The sequence below is a fragment of the Phoxinus phoxinus genome (assembly GCF_949152265.1).
Source record: "Phoxinus phoxinus genome assembly, chromosome: 18".
Classification (NCBI taxonomy): domain Eukaryota; kingdom Metazoa; phylum Chordata; class Actinopteri; order Cypriniformes; family Leuciscidae; genus Phoxinus; species Phoxinus phoxinus.
In genome coordinates this window covers 11,486,058-11,510,894 of record NC_136893.1, presented here as the reverse complement: position 1 = coordinate 11,510,894, position 24,837 = coordinate 11,486,058, and the positions used below count along the sequence as shown (strand labels likewise).

Here is a 24,837-nt window from a genome sequence, read left to right as displayed (position 1 = left end):
AGGGCAATAAGTCTTTCTTTCTTCAGTCGAAAAGAAATTAAGGTTTTTGAGGAAAACATTCCAGGATGTTTCGACACAGACGGACTTCAATGGCAACCAACGGATAGTTCAAAAGAAGGTTCAAATGTCCGTCTCAATGCATCTTCAAAGTCTCTACATGATCCCAGTCGAGAAATAAGGGTCTTATCTAGCGAAACGATCGGTCATTTTCTCAAATTTGTTTTAAATGTATATACTTTTCAACCACGTTAGAACCACGTTCGTCTTGTGATGATCTGCGACGCGCCACGCATTACGTAATCACGTTAGGAAGGTCACGGTCACATCATCTATCTAAGTTATTTGTCTGTGTACTCCGGTTCAAAAAAGTAGAGAAGGGCGAAAAACTCCATCTCATTTTCTCCTCCAACTTCAAAATCGTCCGACATCATTGTTTTAATTAATTTTTTTTATTATTTTTATTTGTTTTCGTGACCTTTCCAACGTGATGACATAATACGTGGCGCGTCCAAGGCGCGTCGCAGACCAACACATGACGAACTATTGTGGTTAAAAAGTATATAATATAGTATATATATATTTCGCTAGATAAGACCCTTATTTCTGGACTGGGATCATGTAGAGACTTTGAAGCTGCACTGAGACGGACATTTGAACCTTCTTTTGAACATTGGGATAGATGCTGCCATTGAATAGAGTGCCGAAGTTATGACGTCACTTTGTAGGCCAAAACGCGGAAGTGAGTTAGCATTTTAGCACTTCCGGTTCCCTCGCCCTAAAGTCTATGGGTTTTTTGAATGGGTTTTTGCTAAATCGCCTGAAATAAGGTCTGTGGTTAACAAGGCCTCTAAATATTTTCACGTTTTGATCTATGACATAAAACACACCAGTTATAACCTGCTTGTGATTTTTTAAAACTTTATTGTGACTTAAAAACGGTGGTTGCTAACAAGTTGCTAAAAGGGACTACATCCTTTGGCGGTTGCATCTCTCACTACTAACCCGCGTTTCAGCCTCACGGTCTTTATTTCTGTGGAGAGACTGTTCGACAATGGTGTTTTGTTTTGTCCCGAGATGCAACCACAAGTCGTTGAATGAAAGATGCTCGTTTTTTTCTGGCGAATTAGCAAATGGTATGCAAACATACAATCAAACATAATACAGTGAAAGATAATCTTTATTAAAGGGTAACTAAACCCCTGGTCAGAGCCTGACTCCACCCACTGGCAATATTTGAAAAATGCTGGAAAAGTGGGCAGAGCCCAACGGACGAACCGAGGGCGGGGCTGAGCGGGTGATTGACAGACCAGCAGTGACGCAGTGATTGACAGCTGCTGTCAGACTCGCTAAGATGGAGAGTGAAGCAAGTAGCTTTGCAACAGAGTGGTCATTTAAAGTCGAGGACTTTTCTCCCCCACCTTCCCCTGAAGTGGAGGAATTGTCTGTGGACACAGAGCTAAAACCATATCAATTCGAGCCGCGAGCTCGAGCCGCTAGCTCAAACTGCGGTGTCGCATCGCATTAACTCCCGCATCGCGATCGGCATCCGACGATGCTAGCGAAGCAGCCGCGCAAGAGAGAATGGGGCCAGTATCTGAGTGGATTATTATTATTGACCTACGTTAAGCATATTTTGCCGCTATGTGAAAAGAAATATCCAGCAAAACGCGCCGGCGGTTGAGGAGTCCGTGCAGGAAGAGCAGCGTTTGGCACACAAGTGCATGTAAACACTGGCGCTAATTTCCAAGTCTGGTGGAAAGTTATGCAGTCCAGCAGTGCTGTTGCAACCGTCAACACTACACCTACGTACCATCCTAACCACTGTACTAAACACAGATAAAGCTGATGCTAAAAATCTACACTATACTAACTGATGCAATACTATGCTACTAACTAAACTATGCTTCTAACAACACTAACAACTATGCTAAATAACTACCTAGGCTACACGAAATAATCTAAATAACTATATAAATGCTTTGCTAACTAGATGCTAAAATACGCTATCCTGATCGTTTTCGATACTCGTAATTCCAATTTCCAACTCCTGACTCGCTACAGTGGTGTTGACGGAAGCAGATGCTTTTATACCAGGGGCTGCCAAGGGGGGCGTGGCAGAGTAGCGTCACAGAGTACCCTACGTCAGAGAGTACCCCTACTTCAGGAGATTCTGTTTAACCTGAAGAGGGCAGCACTCAGACGTTTTTACACCATATATTTGAAAATTAAAACACTTTATACTCAAATGTTAAAAAAAGTACTCGAATCAATGAACAGCATTTATGAAGCTCCATTCTTACAGATCATTAACTAAAAAAAGTTGGTTTAGTGTTTAGTTACCCTTTAAAGTTTATTTGGGGCACAATGATCAGGCATAATAATCTTAATCACAAAGAAAATAATATTAAGGTTTATATAGCCTAAACTAACAAAATAATAAACGAATAAATAAAACATTAACAAAAGATTAAAAAAATGGCACGCATAAACAAAATTATTTTCTAACATTTTTTGGAAAAAACGAATGGGCAATATTTCTCATGAAAAAGAGGATAAGTTCATACCATAGGGTTCATACACAGCGCAGATCATAATGAACGCTTGATGACGACGTTGATCCGCGACCATGGTCAGAGTGGTGTGCTGTAGTCCGTTTATAGCCTACCGTTAGCATTTTATATCTGACGGCTTTATTTAGGCTTCAAAATGTATACATTTTGGATTAACTTGTAAAGATTATCTTGATAGACAAAACGTGTAAGGGTCACAACTCTTTGTTGAACACAGATCTTATTTTTGGCGATTTTCCAAAAGTCTATGGGGAAAATGCATTGCTTTTCGATCGAGGGAACCCATGCGCCGCTAACTTCCGGGTTGGCCTACAAAGTGACGTCATAACTTCGGCACTCAATAGAGAGCCTAAGTCCCTCCCCTTCCGGTCGACCACCATGGGACCTTATTTCGGAAAAATATTGTATGGTAGTCAATGGCGAGAGACAACAAATATTTTGATCTCGTTTGAATTGTGCCCTGAATTACACATATGATGTTTGTCAATTTAAAAGATACATTTTAAAGTCAAGAAAGTCGCAGTTTGATGTAAAACTGTTGAGGTATAAGACTGTGAAAATACGTAATTACAAAGACTACAAACCCAGAAGGCGCACATGCGACGTCATACCTTTTCTCTCAATGAATGAAGCTAACTTTACTGAAGCTAACGTCTGTCATTTTTTCTATAGTCTTACATTATAATAGGCTTGTTTGAGATGCGCCTTGCCTCGCCTGAAGTGTAGTCGAGAGTAGGCGGCTGCAGTGATGGGAGGAGTGAAAAAAGTGCAGGCAAGCCAGACAGTTCTCTCTTCTCGCAGTGGATCTGACACCTGTGAGATCAAAGATGGATATCGCGGGATTCACGGGATTCACGCTCGTCCACAGTGTTGCTAATAAACTGGATGTAATTTAAGTTCTGTTGCTTAAATATGAAAATAAATATAATGAACAAGACACCCAAATCACTTGTTAGGCTATATAATCCCATTCCAAATACGTGTTTATCAATCTTTTTTTTTCTTTAATACATGTGTTTATATATATATATATATATATATATATATATATATATATATATATATATATATATATATATATATATATATATATATAAATTACATAATCACATAATCCATATAGAGATCGCACTGTCAGAGAGTTTGGGAATATTCACAGATCATTTATACACATAAAACATGATATCAGAGTTTTAATATCAAACATTTTAAAAGAGAACATTACATCATGGTTGTTTAAACCAATGAGCATTAAGCTGTGTCGTCAGCAAGTCGTTTCCCATCATGCTTTTGATCCACGCAGTCGGTGGAGAGCAACTGCGCGCGACTGCAGAATCCGACAGGTGCGGCTTGCGCTCGCGAGAGATTTTTGACATACGTCAGCATGACATCAGAGCCAGGCGGAACGCAGTCGGACACATTTCTAACCGGCATGCATCTCGCGGTGATCACCGGTGATCGGTTCTGCGCAGATTTTGCTCATCTCAAACAAGCCTAATCCTAACGTTACGCCGTCATGCCTGACTCGTGTTTTGAGCCAGAATACACACATACGAGCAACGGATCTTGTGACGTAGGCTACATAGTGCGAGACGAGAGATGTAGTTCATCGAGCGATTTTCACATACAACTAAACGTTACTCTTCTGTTTTATGACAAACTGCGACTTTCTTGACTTTCATATTTACCTTTTAAATTGACAAACATCATATGTGTAGTTCAGGGGACAGTTCAGACGGAATAAAAAGATAAGTTATCTCTCGCCATTGACTTCCATACATATTTTTTCCGAAATAAGGTCCCATGAGCCGGAAGCGGAGGGGCGGGACTTAGGCTCTCTATTCCATTCTGTGTAACGTTATGTAATCCTGGAATGTTTTCCTCAAAAATCTGCATTTATTTTCGACTGAAGAAAGAAAGACATGGACATCTTGGATGAGATCGGGGTGAGTAAATCATCAGCAAAAATTTTTTTTGAAAGAGAAAGTTTAAACCCCTGGAGAGACATGGATTAGGCCTACTTGAATTACTAACGTTACCTTTCTGGAGCTTGAAAGTGGTAGTTGCATAGGCTGTCATTGGAGGGACAGAAAGCTCTCAGATTTCTTTAAAAATATCTTCATTTGTGTTCCGAAGATGAACGAATGTCTTACGGGTTTGGAATAACATGAGGGTGTGTAATTAATGAAATAATTTTCATTTTGGGGTGAACCATTTAATGAGGACATTTTAAATTTATGATGAATTAAAAAAAGGAAATAAAGAGCAAAAATGTGGTTATGGGACCATGTTAAGTCTGTAGAATAGGCTACTGACAAATTTAATTGTATTCTTACTGAATAGTCAAATGACATGATTAAAAATTGTAGCTAATGTAATCTGTTACATTACACATTTTAGATGACTTTCGACAACTTGTTTATAACATTGATTTGAATAGTATAATCTTGTACCATATTGATAATACAAAGAGAAAGTAAAATGCTAAAATTTTTCGTTATGAAGTGCATTAAACATTACATTACCTCAGGGTTTCCCTAACTAGAGGGTTGGAAGGTTTTTTTTATGCTAAGTAATAATTAATTAGATATTAAAAATGTTAAATTAAAATAAGTAGTTTAAAAATGAAAAATATAAAAATAATAATGAATAATGAATAATTTATTTGAATTCTGTGAATATTTGTAATAATGTAATCAATAAAAGGTAACTGTAGTCTAATTATGAGTATTTTAAGCCTAATATAATGTAATTACAAGCATTTCATTTTTGGAATGTCTAGATAGATCACATATAATCAGTTACTACCCAGAACTATAGGTACAGTGGTATTAGGTATATGACTGGAAGGTGTGTAATATATCCGTTTAATACACTGGTAGTTCGAAGTCAGTTTAATCACTGTTCTATATTAATGCGCTGCTCTCATTGAATGCTACAAGTGGTAGTTGACAAAAACGCACTCTGTGGAGGCAAGCACCCTCACCTTTACACCTATTTCAAATAAATGCTGTTTAAAAGAATCCTGAAAAAAATGTATTACGGTTCACACAAAAATATAAAGCAGCACAACAATGGTTATAATAAGAATGTTTCATGAGCACCAGATTAGCATATTAGAATGATTTGTGAAGGATCATGTGACATTGAAGACTGGAGTAATGGCTGCTCAAAATGAATCTTTGCCATCACTGGAATGGGATAAAAGTACTTTTTTTGTTGTTCTTCTAACAAAAATACACATTTTATGTATAATTTCTGACTGTCTATTTTTGGTCTTAGAACTCAGAGGGTATTGAGCACCTGAGTGTGAAGCAGGAACGGAAGACAGGACAACAACCCCCTTGGGACACAGAGGGACTGAACTGGGATGATATGTCCCGAGACAGCCTGGAAAGAGTCAGAAGAAGAGACAGAGCAAGTAAGATGCAACAACCATATTTGGTCAAAATGTATTAGCAGGTTAAACATACACAACAAGAGTTGGTAGTGATCAACTCCACCGTGAGGGATATGGAGCCAAGGCACATTTAAAAAAAAAAAACACATGGTGGAGTCTGAAAACTGATTTGGCCTGATTTCTTGACCTTCAGTAACAAGTGTGTGCATGCCAGTGTTGATGTTGATGTAAGGCCGTTTTCCTGTTTAGCAGCTATCATTTCTGTTTTAACTACGCCTCTCTCCTGCTGCATGTGATATCGGGAGTTGTTTTGATGTGCGAAATATACTTAATGACAGAGTGAAATCCTTATTATGGTCTAAAACCATATGAAAAAGGCGTCTTTCTGCTGGACTCAACCCACAATACAAACAAACATTCTGGCTTACAGTGTTTAGTGTTTGCCAAATATTTACAAATACAGTTAACACTATCAGCATGCGTTGGGTGCTTACATGGAATTATAATGGTTTCATCATGGGCTGAAAATAACTTCACCTAAGATTTAAAGCCGTAGTTTGATTTCCCTGAAAAGTGTAAACACTGTGGTGCTATCAAAACATTGCTCTGTTTGTTTGACCATTCCGTTCAACAGGACATTAGTAACAGTGGCTGAACCAATGGCATGAGTTAAGGGATGGACTACCTGATTGCTGACCAATGGAAGACGGGGCAAATATATAAGCAGCCTGTTTGAAAACACTCATTGGATGCTTCTCCAATTGATGTTTCCTCGCTCCTCCAGTCTGAAACCAGTAAAATGTTCATTATGGAGATGCAGGATCTAAAAACACACATACCGGTAGTAATACACAAGTAACATTTAGATGTTTCTTAACTTCACATCTATCAAAAATGTCTTATAAAGTCTTATAAAAACATAAAGATGTATAAAAATTGTAATTAGAATAAAATTTATTATTTGAAATTATGTTCAATCGTTTAAAACAATATAAATAGCTGCATACCAAGAAAATGTTTAATGTAAAAAAAATATTAAAAAACCCCCACATAAATTCTCCTCCAACTTTACATCAGCCAACAGTTTTAAGAAATGCTTTACCTTTGCGTAAGTAAACCATACATTTCATATTTCACACAGTACTTCAACAGTGCATGTTTGCTTTATTAAGGTCTATTAAGAATGTTTTACCCAAACTGCAACAACAAAATTCAAGGTTAAGCCAGTAGGTGGTAACCAATGACTATATATAAGTGACCTTCTGAGTTGTGATTATTTAGGACCGAAACAACTGACATCAGTGAGTCAATGAATCATTCACTCAACCAATTTGTTCTTGTTCAAAACACACTGCTACATTCAGGAAATGACCGCCAAGCAGTAATGAGTGTTGCTTTGAAACGCACGACAATTGATCCTGTTTTGGCTTTGTTTGGAAATATTAGTGTTGACGCAGCAAAACAAGACACAATCGCTGACAATATTATGTCTAAAATGTAAGTAGCTCATTATTAATTTCTCTTGGTCGCGTCTGTTCTTGTTCACGTCATGTTAGTGGACATCAATTCGGCCGTATCACAACTTCTCCCGTGTTTCATTGACTTATTGTTGACGTCTGGATGCAATTACAAAAGAGAAAAAATGCCACTTTTGTATGTTATTATTTTAACCGCTGTCCAACAATGAAAGCCTGAAGGGTAAATATGGCTAATGCTGTGTTTTGGTTGTTAGCGACTCTGTTGGATGCAGATTAGTGGAGGTAAGAGAGCTCTTATCAGATCGGCTTTGTCTCAGGTCTAAACAGGTGGTTAATGAACCACACCCTGTAACTGTACTGCCTGAACTGATAATCAAACTTACTTAATCAAGTTGTATTGGGGAAACGATCTCTGCTAATCTTCCATGACGAAAACTGGATGAAAAGCTGCTCTGAACAGTTTCCAGATGGGAGACCCACTCTTTGCCCAATGTCTGGAAAAAAGCAATACATGTTGCAGCTTTGATTATTTAGAGTTAAATGGATTAAATCGAGTCCTTCAGAACAGAAAGAGCTTTGTAATGGGATGGGAGGTATGTGTCATGTAGCCAAATCCCTAACTGTTCAGGACGTGGTGTATAGGAAAGCAAGGAGCCTAGGGTGTTTGTCGCAAATGAGTCTGCTTAGATGAATTGCCGTGTCAAAGCTGTTGCTTCTAAATATTAGTTTAAGCCATACCAAGCACAAGCGGCATTGTCCATTTAATCAGGGTTGCTTCCTTATATAAGTTTACTTATTTTGTTTACTTTTATGCTGTGAATTTGGGTTTTTCATGCCAAAGCGATGATCAAAATGATTACTCCACTAACGGATAGTTCACTCAAAAATGATTTGGAATGAAATACGTTTCATTTAAAAATCATTCCAAACCTGTACGACTCTCTTTTATGGAGCACAAGAGAAGCTCTGAAGATATTGTAGCACTTGCAGTTACAATAAATGAGGACTAAAGCGTTCAAGCTTCAATAAAGAATACGAAAGCACCATAAACTCAACGTCATAAGCACCCGAAGCAGTCCATGATTCCTGATGTCCAAGTCTTCTGAAGCTTTGTGAGAAATACACACTATTCACTGACAGTCTTGCCCTCCAGTGAGCAAGTCACCACTGAACGATTTGACAAAAGAATGATTTGTTCACAAATGAGACATCTCTCATGAATGGACCAATGAGAGATTCAATATTTTCAGTCAATGACTGCTTAAAATTTGAGCCGTTTCTCACACAACAAAGCTTTTGAATAGTTTCAGATTGTAGCACATGAGAAACACTTTTAAGATATTGCCGTTGCATCCAATCTAAAGCTAGAAATCTTAAATACCTATTTACTGAAATTCCTTGGAAAACGTCATCGTGAACATTATTCAAATGTTCTCATTTTGTGAAAAAGTATAGATTTGGAACAACACGATGAAGGTGAGTTAACAATGATGACACAGTTTTTAACTTTTGCTTCAATAGCTGCCTTTTTTTAACCAAATAAGCTTTAGCCATTTTGCAATGTCTTTTCAAGTTAATAGTTTTCAGTTCCTCATCAATAAGATCTGAAGGGCTCAGAGTGGAATTTTGCTTTGTCTATATCTAAAGAGGCCGCTGCATTACTAGAGGAGCTAGAGGCACAGGAGATCACCCATCTGTTAAAGATTAGAAACAAGATGCTTGTTTAGTGGCTTCAGTGGAATCACGAGACAGTGCCAACATTCACTAAATCACATGCAGATGTGTAGCTTGCACACATTCACCCTTTTTTAACGCCATTTTTTTTCTTCTCTTCCTTACTCAAAGCTCATGTCCGACAGTCCATTAGGGACATTTCCTTGGATAGAAGCCCTCATGTCTTCCCCAAATCCCCAAGCTTCACTGTCCACCCAAGGAGTAATTATTTTAGTCAGACAAACCTTGAAGCACGTCATGTAGCTCTTTCGTAACAGGGTTGGCTGAGGATGACTACACAAACGTTCGATACAACACGTATGCCCTCCATATCCTATCTTTCCTCTGATTGAATGCTTAGAAAAAACAGGAAGCGACAGAAGTGCTGATGTTTCAAAGGTGAATGGCTGATAGTTTCCTAGGAATATGACTGCAGATAGTGTGAGTGACATAATCAGATCCTTGTGCTGACTGAGATATATTTGCTTTAAATGTTTTATGCGGTGAAATATTTCATGTTTTAAACATTTCAGGGAACTGGGAAATATTTGTTTTTTTTTTAGAATATTTGTATTATTCATTTTGAACATAAATATGTAGTGGTTCATGTGCGTGCAAGGCTCAGTCTAGTGCAGTAGTTTTTGGTCATAATTATTTTATTCATAATTCTTCATTCATTATTCAGTTACAGCAAAGCTGTCACGTGTTGCTCTGTAATGTATTGTTCCCCTACAGTCAGAATAATCATGCAATCTTCACTACAGAAGAAGATGCCTGCTATGCAAACAAAGATTTTTCTGGGGTGCTGATATTTGACATAACACATTATGTGGCAGTGTATCTAAAAAAACTCTATATATGGTTTGTTCTGCAAGAAATGTTCATCCATTCATAAGTTGGCACATTATAAAGGGTTCCTTTCCACATATTCCTTAGAATAAAAAAAAACAGCTGAGGGAATGTGGAATCAGAATTCCCGAGAGACGCATAGGCTAACCGAGTCCCGACCTTAAAAGGTCTTCTGTTACCACAGATTTGGAGCTGCACATGCCACACTAGGGAAAATTGGTGCTGGTTGCCTCAGTGTTTCCCAGTATGTGTGTGTGTGTTTTCACGTCTATATGTTTTATTGCATGTTTTAATGCATGTCAAGACTTTATTAGACCATAAACGTTGACAGTTATTATGTGTGTTGTGTTATCCAACCTAACTTCCAGAATTGAAAAATTGGCTTCCTTTAAATTCATGAGGTAAATTTTTTTAAAAAATTGGCCACACCCTACAAAGAGTTCAATGGAAATGGCCGGATTAGAAATGTACTGAAATGCTATTTATCAGAGGTAGTGCTTTCTGGGAATTTTCGTTCTGTCTGTCATTGTCATTCTGTCTATCTATTGTTTTATGTACGTTACTTTTCAAAAGCTTGGTGTCAATTTGTTCTTTTCTGAAAGACGTTAATACTTTTATTCAGCAGGTCGCATGGAATTGATAATTTTTTAATGTATTTAAATTGAAAAGTTTTTTTTTAATTGTAGTAATGTTTCACAATAGTACTGTACTGTACTGTATTTTTGATCAAGTAAATGCAGCCATGGTGACCATAAGAGATTTTTTTTTAAACATTTACAAATCTTACCTACCGCATGCTTTGAATGGTAGTGTATACACATATATTCACACAACCATTCAAAAGCTTGTGGTTGGTACGATTTTTAAATGTTTTTTAAAGAAATCTCTTCTCTCCTGACTGTTGTTCTGATCTATTGTTTTATCGTTCTTCTCTATGAAAATACTTTCCCTATGAATTTTAACTGCTTTCTTAAACCTTTAATCCAAGCTTCATCAAGCCAACAGTCAGTGTTTATCTTGACAGACTTAGCTTTACTAGTTAAAAATGATTTACATGAATTAATTTGAATTAGAATTTTACTTCCTTACATTTACATTTGAGTTGTAATGCGGCATCCTTTTGCTATACATCTGTTCAGATTCAGGAATACAATTGGATTTAAATTGCATGATCAATTCAGTGCAATGGTGAAAATATGTGGGTCTAACATGCGCACATCATGACCACAAAATAAAAGAGAAACAAAAAAGATGTCAGTATAGAAAGGATAGATGTAAGTCTAAATCTAAATGAGGTCAAAGCATATGAAAATAAACCAGTTGTTAAGGAGCACAGACATCCTCTCGAGTTAATGCTCCAGAGCGGGTGACACTTTGATAAACTGCTGGCCACTGCACTGGGGCTCTAGGCCGGAAGCCAAACCTTCACACCCAACAACCATCAGACATCATCCTCTCAATCAGCTCCTAGAACAGTTTGAGCCTGTGTCAGCCATGTCGTAAAGCTGTAGGGCTGTTTGTATATTTCTCGGTGTTGTGTTTATCCACTGGATGTTGATATATGGTGACTGTTGGGTGAGATGCGTCCCGTTGTTATAAGATCTGTGGTTTAGGCTAGAGCTTGGGAATTGGATGGGTCATGTGATGGATGTTGGTCTGTTTTGTTTGTGCTCTTTGGTGCTAACTGTTGACTTGTTGGTCATTAATCAGAGCAGAGGTTGCTACACTTTCCCCCAAATGCATTAGCCAAGTCCTCATGATGAACAGTGCTCTGCTGAGGTAGTCTTTGATCTGAAGATGAGAAAAGGGTAGCCTGACAATGTTGGGTCATTGTCTTTTTTGCTTACAGGGTTCAGAGAACCGAATCATGCAGACAGAGACAGCAGTCTGCATCTGCGGAGATCAGATGTAATGATCTGCTTCTTTATGTATCAGGGAGCAAAACTGGTCCACAGATGACATTTCCACACTGTGATGTTTTATGAACAAAAATCTCAGGATGAGATTAAGGACAGCGGAAATGCATGCTGACTTTATATGGAAATGGAAGCAGAAGTTTGGTCTCTGTATAATTTAAAACAGATACGCTTTACATAATCTCTGCCTTAATTTGCGGCTGAACACACTTTATTGCATGTATATGGTTAGAAGGATTGTGTTTACCTTCAATAAACCTGTATGTTTAAATATCTCATCACTAATCTTTAAAAATCCTGAAAATCCTCTTTAGGACATCTTAGCGAGTGGATTTATAGGATCTGAGGATGCTGTTTAAATGCAGTATGCAAGGAATGGGGAGTTCTGGAGAGAGGGATTGTGGGGAGGCATTGCTTGATAAGAGTTCTCCTCTGGCCAATGAACGATCACGGTGTCATTATGATTGATTGATTGATCATTGATTTCTGTGATAACAAAGCTGAATTATCTGCTGCTTATTATTTTTGTGGAAATTGCAACTTTTTTTCAGGATTCTTTGATAGAAAGTTCAAAAGAACAGAATTTCTCGATTCAGTTCTAAATGGTGCACATCCCTTGTGTCTGAATATGTGAGTGTGTGTGTGCATATTTTTGTATATATTTTTGTGAGAGTCCTGGCCAATCTCTTGGCCTGGGTTAGGAGACAGACCAGCAAACAAAGTGCAGAGCATACAACACCAGCTCACTGCAGCCAGCCGGCTTTCTGCCAACCGTCTCTCTGTTCTCACAAACTGCTGCCTATTCATGCAGGCCTTAATTGGAGCTCCTGCTTTTAGAAAGACAAAGAGGAAGAATGAGAATTGGAGAGGTCTAAACAATCCAATAAAAACACAGTATGGTCAAGGCATTGCTTAGTATGATTTAGAATGGGTTGGAGAAGCGGAGAGAGGGAATATATTTAGAGTAGATTAAATAAGTTTACCTCATTTTCATCTACACACATCAAGTAAATGAACTTGGGACATATTTAAGCTTGCTGACCTTGAACCCACTACTACTAGTATTTTCATTGTTCCTGTCACTGTCAAAGCTGTTAGTTAAAGCTTGAATCGTTGTTTGTGTAATTAGCATGCAGTGAGCAATGTCAGAATCCATCATCATCATCAGTATGTGCAAAAACAAGTCAGAGGGGAGTGGGAAAACAGAGCCAACATTACATTATGCTATTTACCCATCCAGTTTTTATGTCTATGTACTTCTATGTGCAAAACATGAGTTGACATTGATAATATCTTCTTTAAAATATTTTGCATATGATATATTAAATAATGAATGATGGGAAAACGAGTTTGAAAATTACTGTAACAATGTTAGAGATGCTGCTTCCGCTCCTCCATGAGAGATACGAGAGGTCGGTGCGGCGTCGTGCAGGTGTCGCTCATCAGCAATCACGCCACCGGCCTCGCGACATTCTCTCGCGGCCCTCGGCCTCGTCCTGCTCACCACAATTATATTTGCAGTTTTGCATGCTAGTAGCCTAGATATATCTTCATATGTGCATACACGATTCTGGATAAATTGAGAATCGTGATTTTAATCGATTTGAATGAATGATTCAAATACTCATTCATAAAGACTTCACTTGTTGACTCATTCATAAAGACTTCACTTGTTTCATTACTGGATGAATCAGCGTTTTTAAACAAATCTCTTGAATGAATGATTCAATGACTCCCTCATATAGGGTGCTTCTCAAATGGAAGGCTGCATCCTATGAGGCTGCGTCCTTCCTAGTCCAGACCTACTGAGGGTTGTAGGCTAGTGTCCTCCTCAGCATTAAACGCTATATGAGACAGTCTAAGTGTGCATGGCTACATCACACATGTTCCTGCCCCCATGAAAATACGATTAAAACTTCATTTTGGGAAAAAAAAAACGTTGTATTAAAAATCTTTATATTAACTAGCTTTATATTAATGCAATACAGGGAATGACAAGTGACTTGCATTATTTGCAGTTTAGTGTTTGATGATTAATTTACATTTCTTTAATTTCTTATATTTCATAATAAACTCAGACAAGCTCAGCGCTCACTCGTTTTCCTTCAGTTCTTTTTTGTGAATTGTAATGTGTGCAAAGGATTGTGGGTGATTGAAGGACACAAAGGATTCACTTGATGCATCCTTCAAAAGAAACAAAGGCTACCTTCTAAAGATCCTTCAATTTGAGATGGCCTTAGCGGTGCTTAATGACGTGGCAGCCGAGTTATGCAAGCCTTACTATCGCGATCTTTTAATGAATAATCGCGTAGCTCTAATACATACAGTATGTATGAGGGAGAGTGTAGATGAGTTTACGTGTGTTGAATATGTACGTGCCAGGGTAGACTCATAAATGGAGGCAATGAAGTGTGGAGAACGAGTAAATAAACAGGAAAGGGTGAGGGAAGAACAGAGGGAGAGGAAGAGTAATGGAAAGAGACAGAGATGAGAGGTATGGGTTTAAATGCACTATTCACCTCATATCACTTTTTAGTTATTTTGCCCTGTTGTCTTGGAATTATAAAATGTATCCTCAATATGTCCTGAGTAAGGAAAAAAAGCCCCGAAGAATCCCATTAGGGGAAAGTTTAGAAAAAAAGACCCAAATATAGCCTATTCATTCTTTTTCTCACGTGAATAGGGTACAACTTTTAACCTTTAGATAGCACCATGAAAATGACTATGATTACTTGCATCAAGACAAACAAAAAAATTATTTTGGTGTATTTCAAATGTAATTTGAAAATTACAACTTTTTTGAATAAAAGTTTTTTGAAATTGTTTGTTAACATGGGCAAACAGAGCATAATCTAATTATGTAGATTCAACAAGACATTTTCACCTGGCTATAGCTTACCCAAATAATCAACTCAGTCATTTTCATGGTGATATCTAAAGGTTAAATGTTTTACCCTATTCACGTGAGAAAAATAATGAATGCTATATTTGGGTCTTTTTCGAAACTTTCCCCTCAAGGGCTTTTTTTCCCCTTATTCAGGACATATTGAGGATACAAAATCAGTTGAGTTTACTTCTGTTGCAATTTGTTCAACCTTTTTTCATAAAATTACTGGACTATATTGGTTAACTGGACATGACATTATTCTATATTTAGTCAGAAATTATGTAATATTTAATGGGACAATGCATGTATCTTTTACAATAAAATACTAGGCACATTAGTATTTCCCAGAAGTTTGAGTGTCAGCAAATCAGTGAAGAGATTCTTAAGAGGGGTAAATACTTGCCCAATGCTCAGGCACTTTTATACACTCCCTCTACTGATCAGAAATGTTAATGCACTCTGTACAGCACACATGTGAAGCATGTTATTTATCATAAGATTACGTGGAGGTTCATGTAACATTCTTCCCTCAACCAGTTTAGGCAGATACTGTACAGTATGTTGGTTTTGAGGGAGGTATCTGCCTCTGAAATTATTTGCTTGCTTGTCTTTAAAGAAACAACACACTGGAAAAGCAAACACAACAAGCGCTCAGAACAACTTAGCAGAATTTGCACTCATGGCATGATGGCATGGTTCATTTAATCAAGTTTCGCAAAGAGAAAAAAAGCAAACTGGTTAGTGAAAGAGGATGGCGAGATTAGATAGAGGAAGAGAGAACTTGACTTGTGATCAAATGCAAACATCACCATAAGAGCTAGTTATTGTCATAGCCATGCAACTCCCTTTCTTTCACCGTAGTAAGCAGTGTACACTTGAAATGAGAAGGAACAAAATAAGGACGGCACTGCTTGTTTGACGTGCAGCGTTAGTCTTTGATTCTGACGGTGTGCTTTAAAATAGCTTTTTCGGTTTCAATTTAATTTGTCTTCATTTTAACCAAATCAAAATACTGTTTGTTCTGTTTGTCTGTGTAGTTGGATTATAGATTAGAAGAGAGAAAATGCAGTTCTCCTTTGTTCTTGTGAGTAAAATCCTCTGCCATTCATGCCACAGCAGCATGATGGGTTGCTGTTTACAACACTGCAACCTGGTGGAGGTGTTAAGGGGATGACAGCAATTTGCAGTAACAAACTAACGTCATGAGAGTTGCCGATTTGAGGTGACAAGAGTGACAGTGATAGGCCGACTAGCAGTAGGTTTACATGCATGGTTATAATAGAGCCACAGCAGGTTTTTGCATAGTCAAGCTACATTTTCCATCTCTCTGGTCAAGTGTGACACAATGGGTAAAGAAATATTTGAAGGATTAAAAATGTCATGCCATCTCTCCTGCAGAGCAAGCGCACAATGCTGTGGCCAATAGTAGTCTGATTAACATACCTGTACGTATATAATGCTGAACGAAGCCATTACATGATCTAAAACTGGTACAATTTCAGTCAGACTAAAGTGTCTAAAAAAACAACAGTTATTGCTCTAATCTGACTGAAACGGAACTGTTAAATTACATGAAAATGCATTTACTCTAAATTAGTACAATTTCGATACAATATTTTTTGACATTTAGAGGTACCCATTAAGACCGATTCAATTCATCATTATTTTATATACAAGGTAGGTTGTTTTAATTTCATGCATTGCATATATTCAGCATGTGGCAGTCTTAGTCCTGATGTTTTTATCTTTTAAACAGGGCTGGATGGGGGAATGGTTTGTTGGCTACTTCAGTGAATTCTCCACTCTCATTGGCTGCATCGCACTTATATGGAGCCTCTCTGCTTTTCCGCAATAGACACCGGGTAATTGGGCTCTAGAGAGAGACTAATTCCATCAACACACACAAACTCAGCAAAATCCCCAGCTGCTCATGTACTTGAGAAGAGGCCTGCACTCCATTTCCTGCTCTTCTTTACCATTAGCATCACATTCCGACACACAGTTTTCTTACGAGCCTTGTCTCTTTATAGGGGTTTTCACACTTGAAATAGTTTACAGAAAAATACAAATTGTCATCACTTACACACCTTCTTTCTTCTGCTTAACAGATTATCGCTTTGCCCCAGGGTCATTCTTAACCCTGGGTTATCTTGTTCCATATTTTACATCATTCTTACTTTCATCTTGTTTTAAAAATTAATCCTACGTAGTCAGGTTTAGAGATTTTACATGGGACATATGTAAACCATGGGTTAAAGTTTTTATTTTATACATGAACGTATGATCAATGGTAACCAGGTTTTATAAGTTTTTGCAGATTTACTTGCATTGTTGTTGTTGTTGTTTTTTTGTTTTTTTTTGGCAGTTGCACTTTTAATATTTTTTTTCCCCCTTTTAACATAAATTTGCAACTTGGATGAAAACATAGCTATTGATTAGACAAGTAGTACAGCATCAATAATTTACTCCCCCTCCTTGGTTTATATGACTTTCTTCTTTTAGCCGAACACAATCAGTTCTGGCGGAAGGCTGACATCGGACGCGATGTAGGACGTATGACGTATGACGTAGGCGTAGCATAAGCTTAGGTGAGAATTGACACGAAAGCACAGAGGATAGAACAGAACAAAAAAAGTCGTTCACGAATTAGAAGTCTTAAATGGGAAGTTTTGTAGAAAAATTACGGTGCTTTTTGATATAAGAGAATACGTCATACGTCGGGTCAGAGGTCACCCTTCCGCAAGAACTCAACTCTCTCATGATCACACGTGCGGCCGTTGCTGGAAGCCAGTGATTATAGTTTATATAGTTTTAAATATGGGTGTTTTTCTTACAAAAACCCATCACTTCACTTCAGAAGCCATGCATTAACCCACTGGAGTCTTATAGATTACGTATGTGAGCCTGGATCACAAAACCAGTCACAAGTAGCATGGGTATATCTGTGGCAACAATACATTGTATGGGTCAGTGTATACAAAAAAAAATTTCATGCCAAAAATCATTAGGATATTAAGTAAAGATCATGTCCCATGAAGATATTTTGTAAATTTCCTACTGTAAATATATAAAACATTTCTTTTTGTGAGTGAATGCAGCACAAACGCGAAAATAAATTTTCTCAATGTTTCGATTTTTTGCACCCTCAGATTCCAGATTTTCCAATAGTTGTATCTCGGCCAAATAATTTCCTATCCTAACAAACCATACATCAATGGAAAGCTTATTTATTCAGCTTTCAGATGATGTATAAATCTCAATGTCAAAAAATTGACCCATGTGACTGGTTTTGTGGTCCAGGATCACATTTTATGGACGGATTTGAGCTTCAAAAAATTGGGCACTATTCAATGCAATTACAAAGCTGGGAAGAGCCAGGATATTATTTAATCTAACTCCGAATGTGTTCGGCTGAAAGAAAAAAGTCATATTCACCTAGGATGGCTTGAAGGTGAGTAAGTTATGAGATTATTTTAATTTTTGGGTGAACTATTCCTTTAATAACTGCTTGTCCATCTGTGGAAATGTCACCTTGCACATTCTCTTCTAAAACATATACTTAAGACTTCACTTAACATATATGTCATTCATCAATTTAGATTGACCATTTTTTTAGACGCTAAAATCGAACAGGGTGTGAAAGTATACTATGAAAAGTATATATATATATATAATATGAAATGTAACAAAAAAATGTAAGACATTGCTTAACCTGGGGTTTAAACTACTGCTGGTTATATCTGGAGGGGAAAGCCCTTATGTCAGCTTTACCTCAATAACATTCCCATATTGGTTGTGTTGAAATGTAATTGTAAATCACCAGCGCTGCAACAGAACATCCAATCAGAGGTGACAAGCACACAAACACACCCTCGCCATCTAGCCTCCAGCCACTGTGAAGTATGAACACAGACACATGTGATCACTGATCAAAATGTGTAAACATTACCCGTTGAAATGTGATATTCAACACAGCAAACTCTGTGTGTCTTCCCAGGCCTGTAACTTTAACTAATCAAAACGCAGCTACCTTCGTCCCTCGTATTCTGTAAACCCTGTGTACAGTAAACACAACACACCCGTACTGCATCGCAGCAGGTCTGAGATACCCTTTTAGCCTGGTACTTCTGAAATTATTACCACATGCAATTAAGCTCACAAGCAGATTTGTATTTTCCAACTTGTTTATCTTGGATCTGACTCATGAGGGACTCGAATTTGGACCAGCCATCTGAGATCTTCCAAAATGGTTATGTGCTAAAAAAAGTCCAAGACAGATGGTTGAAAAGACTGGAGAGCAGAGAGAAAATTATGAGAAGAGTAAACGCATGATGAAGGGGATAAAAGGGGGAGTGGGAGCTGAATCCTGGAATAGCCAGCAAGTCAAGCTGCTAACTCCGCCCCCTCACACACCCCCCCCCCCCCCCCTCTCTTTCTCTCTCTCTCTCTCTCTCTCTCTCTCTCTCTCTGGCAGTCTAACAGTCTGTCATTTGAGCAGACAGTGAGAGCAGGAGGGAGGAAAAACAGGGAGACTGAGCTGTGCTTTTGCCTGCTGTTGACTCGTCTTCTCGCTTGTGCAGTGACAGCCTGAGACTGGATATCCGGACAGTATATGATTCCCTAGCAGACTAGCTGGACTTTTGCTCCTCTTGGGATTTGTTTTGAGGTATTCCTCCACACCTCTTTGGAATTACCACTACAGGGATATCCCCGGCGTGAACGCGTGTGATGTGCCATGCCCATGCCTGCTAATCTTGTGGTCAGTGACTGGGGTAGACCATGAAGGGGGGCCACCACCATCGGGGCTGCGCCTGCCACCACTTGTTTCGGAAAGTCCTGGCAAAATGCGGCTGCTGTTATGCCCGGGTCAGAGGTCAGTGACTTAAACTTTGTCACAGATTACAAAAAGATGAAGGATAAGAAAACTACTACTACCCCTTGAGTTTGCAACTTCTTGGTAATGTGTGCTTTGTTGAATGCTAATGTTCGTGTTATTCCTGGAGGTTTTCTTCCACGCTGGTGTTCTGATTTTCTTATTTGGTCTACGATCTTCTTCCAGCGGGTCTCGCTTTCCAAATCTGCATTGGCAGATGCTCACCCACCTTTTTCTTATCTCTACTCTCTGAGTGTGAATGTATTGCATTGCATGCGTGTCGTGGGGGATTCGTCTGTGCCTCTGTTTCTTCTGCTCGCGCTCAGCTTGAGCAACAGATGTCTGTCACTTCTCCTGGTTACGGCTTCCCCTCACACTTTTCATCTCACTCCCCCTCTCAAATGCGTACACACGATTATCGAGCAGCAAGAAAGGCGTGTGTGAATGTTTATGTTCATGCATTAGATGCAGCGTGTTTGCATGTAGATCAGGGTGCCATGTGTTCAGTTTTTTTTTTTGGAGGAGCACGTGGGTGGATGAAACTCTGGGGGCTGCACAGAAACATTCCTTCCCCAATTTAACACTGAGACTTTGACTAAGTACAGCCACAGTCTCTCTTTCCTATCTTTTTTGGTTTGTTTCTCAGGATTTTCAGCCAGTCATTGAGGTGTCTATTGTGGTAGTTTATCAATAAAATTACAATTCTGTCATCATTTACTTACCCTCATGTCATTCCAAACCTTTCTTTTTTGTTTATACAATGAAAGTCAGTGGGGTTTAATATTGTTTTGGATCCTATTGACTTTCATTGTATGGACAAAAATAGTTTTTGGAACATTCTTCAAAATCTCTTCTCTTGTGTTACACAGAAGAAAGTAGTTCATACAGGTTTGGAATGACATAAATGAGGCTGAATGATGACCATTTTCATTTTGGGTAAACTATTCCTTTAAGGCTGCATGTTAAATGGGAGCTCCAAAGCAAAATCTCTTGCGATTACATCTACACAATTTCTTCTTGCTATATTCCATCTGTTTTGAGTCTAAATGGTATAATTTATGTTAATTATACTGCTTTAAAGCTTTCTTCATGTACTGTTTTACCATTGTTTCGACTCTGCGGGGCTCGGCATAGTTCAGATGCTTCTAGTTTAATCTCCAGTGCTTATGTAATGGATATTCTTGCTCTGAGCCAGAGTATGTGCTTTCTATCTTCACTTAGGATCATCTAAGTTAACCTATGACATCATTCTGAAATAGTTACAATACCAAAATGTCAGTAGACGTTACCAATACCAGTAAAATGTATGGTTAATGTTTGGGGGCCATTTGGGGGCAGTCGTGGCCTAATGGTTAGAGAGTCAGACTTTTTAACCCGAAGGTTGCAGATTTGATTCTCAGTGCCGGCAGGAATATGGTAGGAGTGAATGAACAGCACTTTTTTCCACCCTCAATAACCAACTGAGGTGCCCTTGAGCAATGCACCTAACCCCCAATTGCTCCCTGGGCACCACAACAAATGGTTGCCCACTGCTCCAGGTGTGTGTGTCCACGGTTTGCAGTGTGTAGCAGCTTAAAAACACAGAAACGCACAGAAAGCGAGTAAAGTTGAATATAGAAACCGAGCAAAGAGTGTTCCTTTTATAATCAATCAAGCTAATATCAAGTTTACTGATTGAAAGCTCCCGTAATAATTAAAAAAATGTCTATACAGCTCAGCGGATCTCTTATTTGCATTGTGTTAATACTTTGGTTACAATAAAACGATTCGCGAGCATGCAAAGCTCACGCTGAACAAACTATTGAGTGGATTTTGACTAACTTAAATGCCTCTGATTGACCATTGCTTTCACACTCTCTACAAACGTGTCTGTGGCTACAATGCAAAAATGCTACTGTTGACAACACTATTCTGAAGTCGTGCCAAAACGTGCGAGCCTAATACGTTTTACATAGTGTGTGGCATCATGTGGGCCATCATGTTTAGATCACATGACCAGATTAAAATTATTAATTTGATCTCAGAAGGCCCACTAATATTGCTCCGAGAATAAATTAATCATGCCTGACTGAATAGTGCATTTCTACCATGTAGATAATTATTACTTTTGCATGATACGAGTAAACTGCTGTATCGGCCAAACAAAAATGACTGAGTGTACCTTTAAGCATCCATGGAGAGTAAATAAAACACCTCTTAAGTGGAAAATGGCAGTGTACTTCTTTCACTAGCAATGATGACCGTCTCGAAGTGACGGTACCCTGTGGTTACGTGTAGTCGATTTCAAGTGCTGCTCTAAGTCAGCAAATATAATTTTAATGTTGGGTATTAGCATCAGGCTCTCCTCCTTAAATATAAATCACATTAGGAGAAAGCTGTAGGCAGATGGATACGCTTAAACCCATATGTGACTTCCTCCCACCATCTCCCTCTCTTTCACTTTCCAAGCCTGATTCTGCTGCCTTGAAGATTATATGCCTCTTTCTGACACCTAAGCTCTATTCTCTATAATAGAAGGGAGTATAAATGACTGGTTTATGTAAGAGCGTTTAATCACGCTCGGATGAGGGCTAAATGTTTATTCAGCCCTGGGAATAAAGTACACAACCTGAATGCTCACAGAGCAGGAGGGCTGTCGACGTGCTGTTTTCTGCATGGTTAAAGGGGCAGACGTGATTGCAAGAGCTATCGGCATGGTTCACAGTGTCACGCACATCCCTTTCGTGACCCTAAAGATTTCTCTCTGTGTCTGAAACACAGGCATGTCTCATACCCAGAGTACAATGCAAACACTTGGATACACCCTTTTTGTTTTGATGTTTATAGGAAAAACAATCTAGATTGTGCAGAGATAATCATCTTCACATATCAGTTGTTTTCCAAAGGTTTTTCCTGTCTGTGAAGGTGTAATGGATGGAAAAGTCCAGAACTTTCACTTCCAGGAACCAACTTCCACAACCTGTAGAAATTTAACCTCCTTAAAAAGCGATAATTTGGTACTCTCATGGTATCATATGGTAGTACCACAGGATTTTGATATATACCATGTTACTGAATGATTACCAAATTCTAATACCATGGTATTTATTTTGTCAGAGCCACAGTCTTTTGTTTCATTAATATCTATTTCACTTAAAAATATAGGTTATAGCATCTGCTAAATAATTTTTGAATATATTTTTTGCAAGTGGTGCACTACTGTTTAAAATGTCTGGTGTCAGTAAGATTTTAAAATATATATTTTTTAAATTAATTTATTTGACCAAAAATACATTGGTATCATTACAATTTTTAAATATTAATGGTCTAAAAGGGTTGTCCCTCATCTCTCATCACCCATTCCCTTTAAAAGCCAGTTGCGTTCGCGCCATGGCAGATTGCTATTTATGGCGCTTTTCCACTGCATGGTACGGTACGGTTCGGTACGGCACGGCACGCTTTGGCGCTTTTCCACTGCATGGTACGGTACGGCTCGGTTCGGTACGGCTCACTTATGGCGCATTTCCACTGCATGGTACGGTACGGTACGGCTCGCTTCGGCTCGCTTTAAATGGTACCACCTCTGTTGAGGTTCCAAGCGTACCGTACCGATACTAAATGTGACGTGAAAACACTGCAGATCACTGATTGGTCAGACAGAATCGTCACTTCAGCGTCATTGTATTTGCGACACGAGACACTAAACCCGCTAGATTTAAATAGCCAGACAACAGCCAACAAAGTAGCACCTGTTTTTAGAGTATTTACTTGACAAAAAAAAAGTAAAAAACAAACAAACAAGAAATGGCTGAATCGTGGTCAGTTGCCGAGGAGCGGAAGTAGCACAGCTCTTAGCCGCACACGGCTACCACCGGACCTACAATAACGATCAGTCCCACCCACTTTGAAGCGATACTAACTGCAGTGGAAAAGCAACCGAGCTAAAGCGAACCGAACCGTGCCGTACCGAGTCAAGTCGTACCACGCAGTGGAAAAGCAAAGCGAGCCGAACCGTTCCGCGCTGAATCGAACCGTACCGAGCCGAACCGAGCCGTACCATGCAGTGGAAAAGCGCCATTACATGGCGGAATTCGCAAGCGGAAAGACTGAACGCTTCTCCAGAGAGGAAATGTATCTGCTCGTGTGCGAGGTTAAAGCATGCAAGCAGACCCATCTACGGGACAAGCTGGATTCCACCATATCTTTATGGACACAATAATAATCTTTTACATTGTAATACTTTTATTTTTAATATTTGGCATGTTTGTGTGTGTAATGAGCAGTGTACACGTGTTGTGCACCCGCCTATAGGCGCATATTACTAATGCGCTCTTTAAATAACAAAAACAATACTGCGTTTTAATACCAGGTTTTTGTTGGTCAATGGTGCAGTCTATTTCAGGTGCCTCAAAATTGCAACGTGCCAACAATGTGCCTGAACCATCTCGTTTTCAGACATGAGCGAACAATTGGGCGCAAATGCATTTGCTATGGAAGTAAAATAATGACAAATGTTTTTGAAATAAAATAGTCTGTTGAATTGCACTACTTGAAAAAAATATGCATTGCATTAACCATGCTTGCATTTTAATGCATTGTATTTTTAGGCCTTGCATTTTTTTATGAGCTGAAATTCAACATGGTTGTATATTTAAGCTGTGAATATTACAATTCAAAACATTTCAAACACATTTTCATTCATAAATATTCAATAATCCATTTTCACCTTTCATATTTCACTTCCAAAATATTCAAACTGTTAAAAAATACAACCTATAATATTCAACGGGCAATTTTCGGTCCACTTTATTTCGCTTTACAAATTCGCTTCCACAAATTCAGTGGTTCAAATTCGACAGTAAATTCAACAGTGACCTCCAGGAACTGTAGGAAAATCAGTAGATTACCGAGCATAATCTCCATCTGCTGTTAATCAACCTCACCAGCAGGGGGTGCAAGCGCGTGTTGTTGACGAAGACCAGAGCAACAGTTAGAGCAAGCCACATTCATTCATTCATAAAAACTGATTTATAGAAATGTAAGTGTATTTGTGATTATTGTGAGGGCTGTTTTCATGTTTAATTCAGTGTCTTCACGGTCCCTGTGTAGTCTACATGCATCTTTCTCATACGTGAACAAGATTACAATGTTATTCCCCCGATGCTGATGTAC

General features: G+C 38.6%; 1 protein-coding gene across 4 annotated transcripts in view; it reads left to right on the top strand.

Annotated features, from left to right (window-relative positions):
* The window catches only part of arhgef25a (Rho guanine nucleotide exchange factor (GEF) 25a), a 79,478-nt gene that overhangs the window by 2,336 nt on the left and 52,305 nt on the right, over positions 1–24,837 (top strand). For 2 of the 4 annotated variants that reach the window (XM_079588280.1, XM_079588283.1), the window contains exon 2: positions 5,853–5,991. In XM_079588280.1, coding sequence (XP_079444406.1) covers positions 5,853–5,991 — 139 coding nt within the window. Of the gene's footprint in view, positions 1–4,406; positions 4,517–5,852; positions 5,992–19,285; positions 19,687–24,837 lie in introns of those variants that run through there. The other 2 variants (XM_079588281.1, XM_079588282.1) reach the window with 2 other exon arrangements.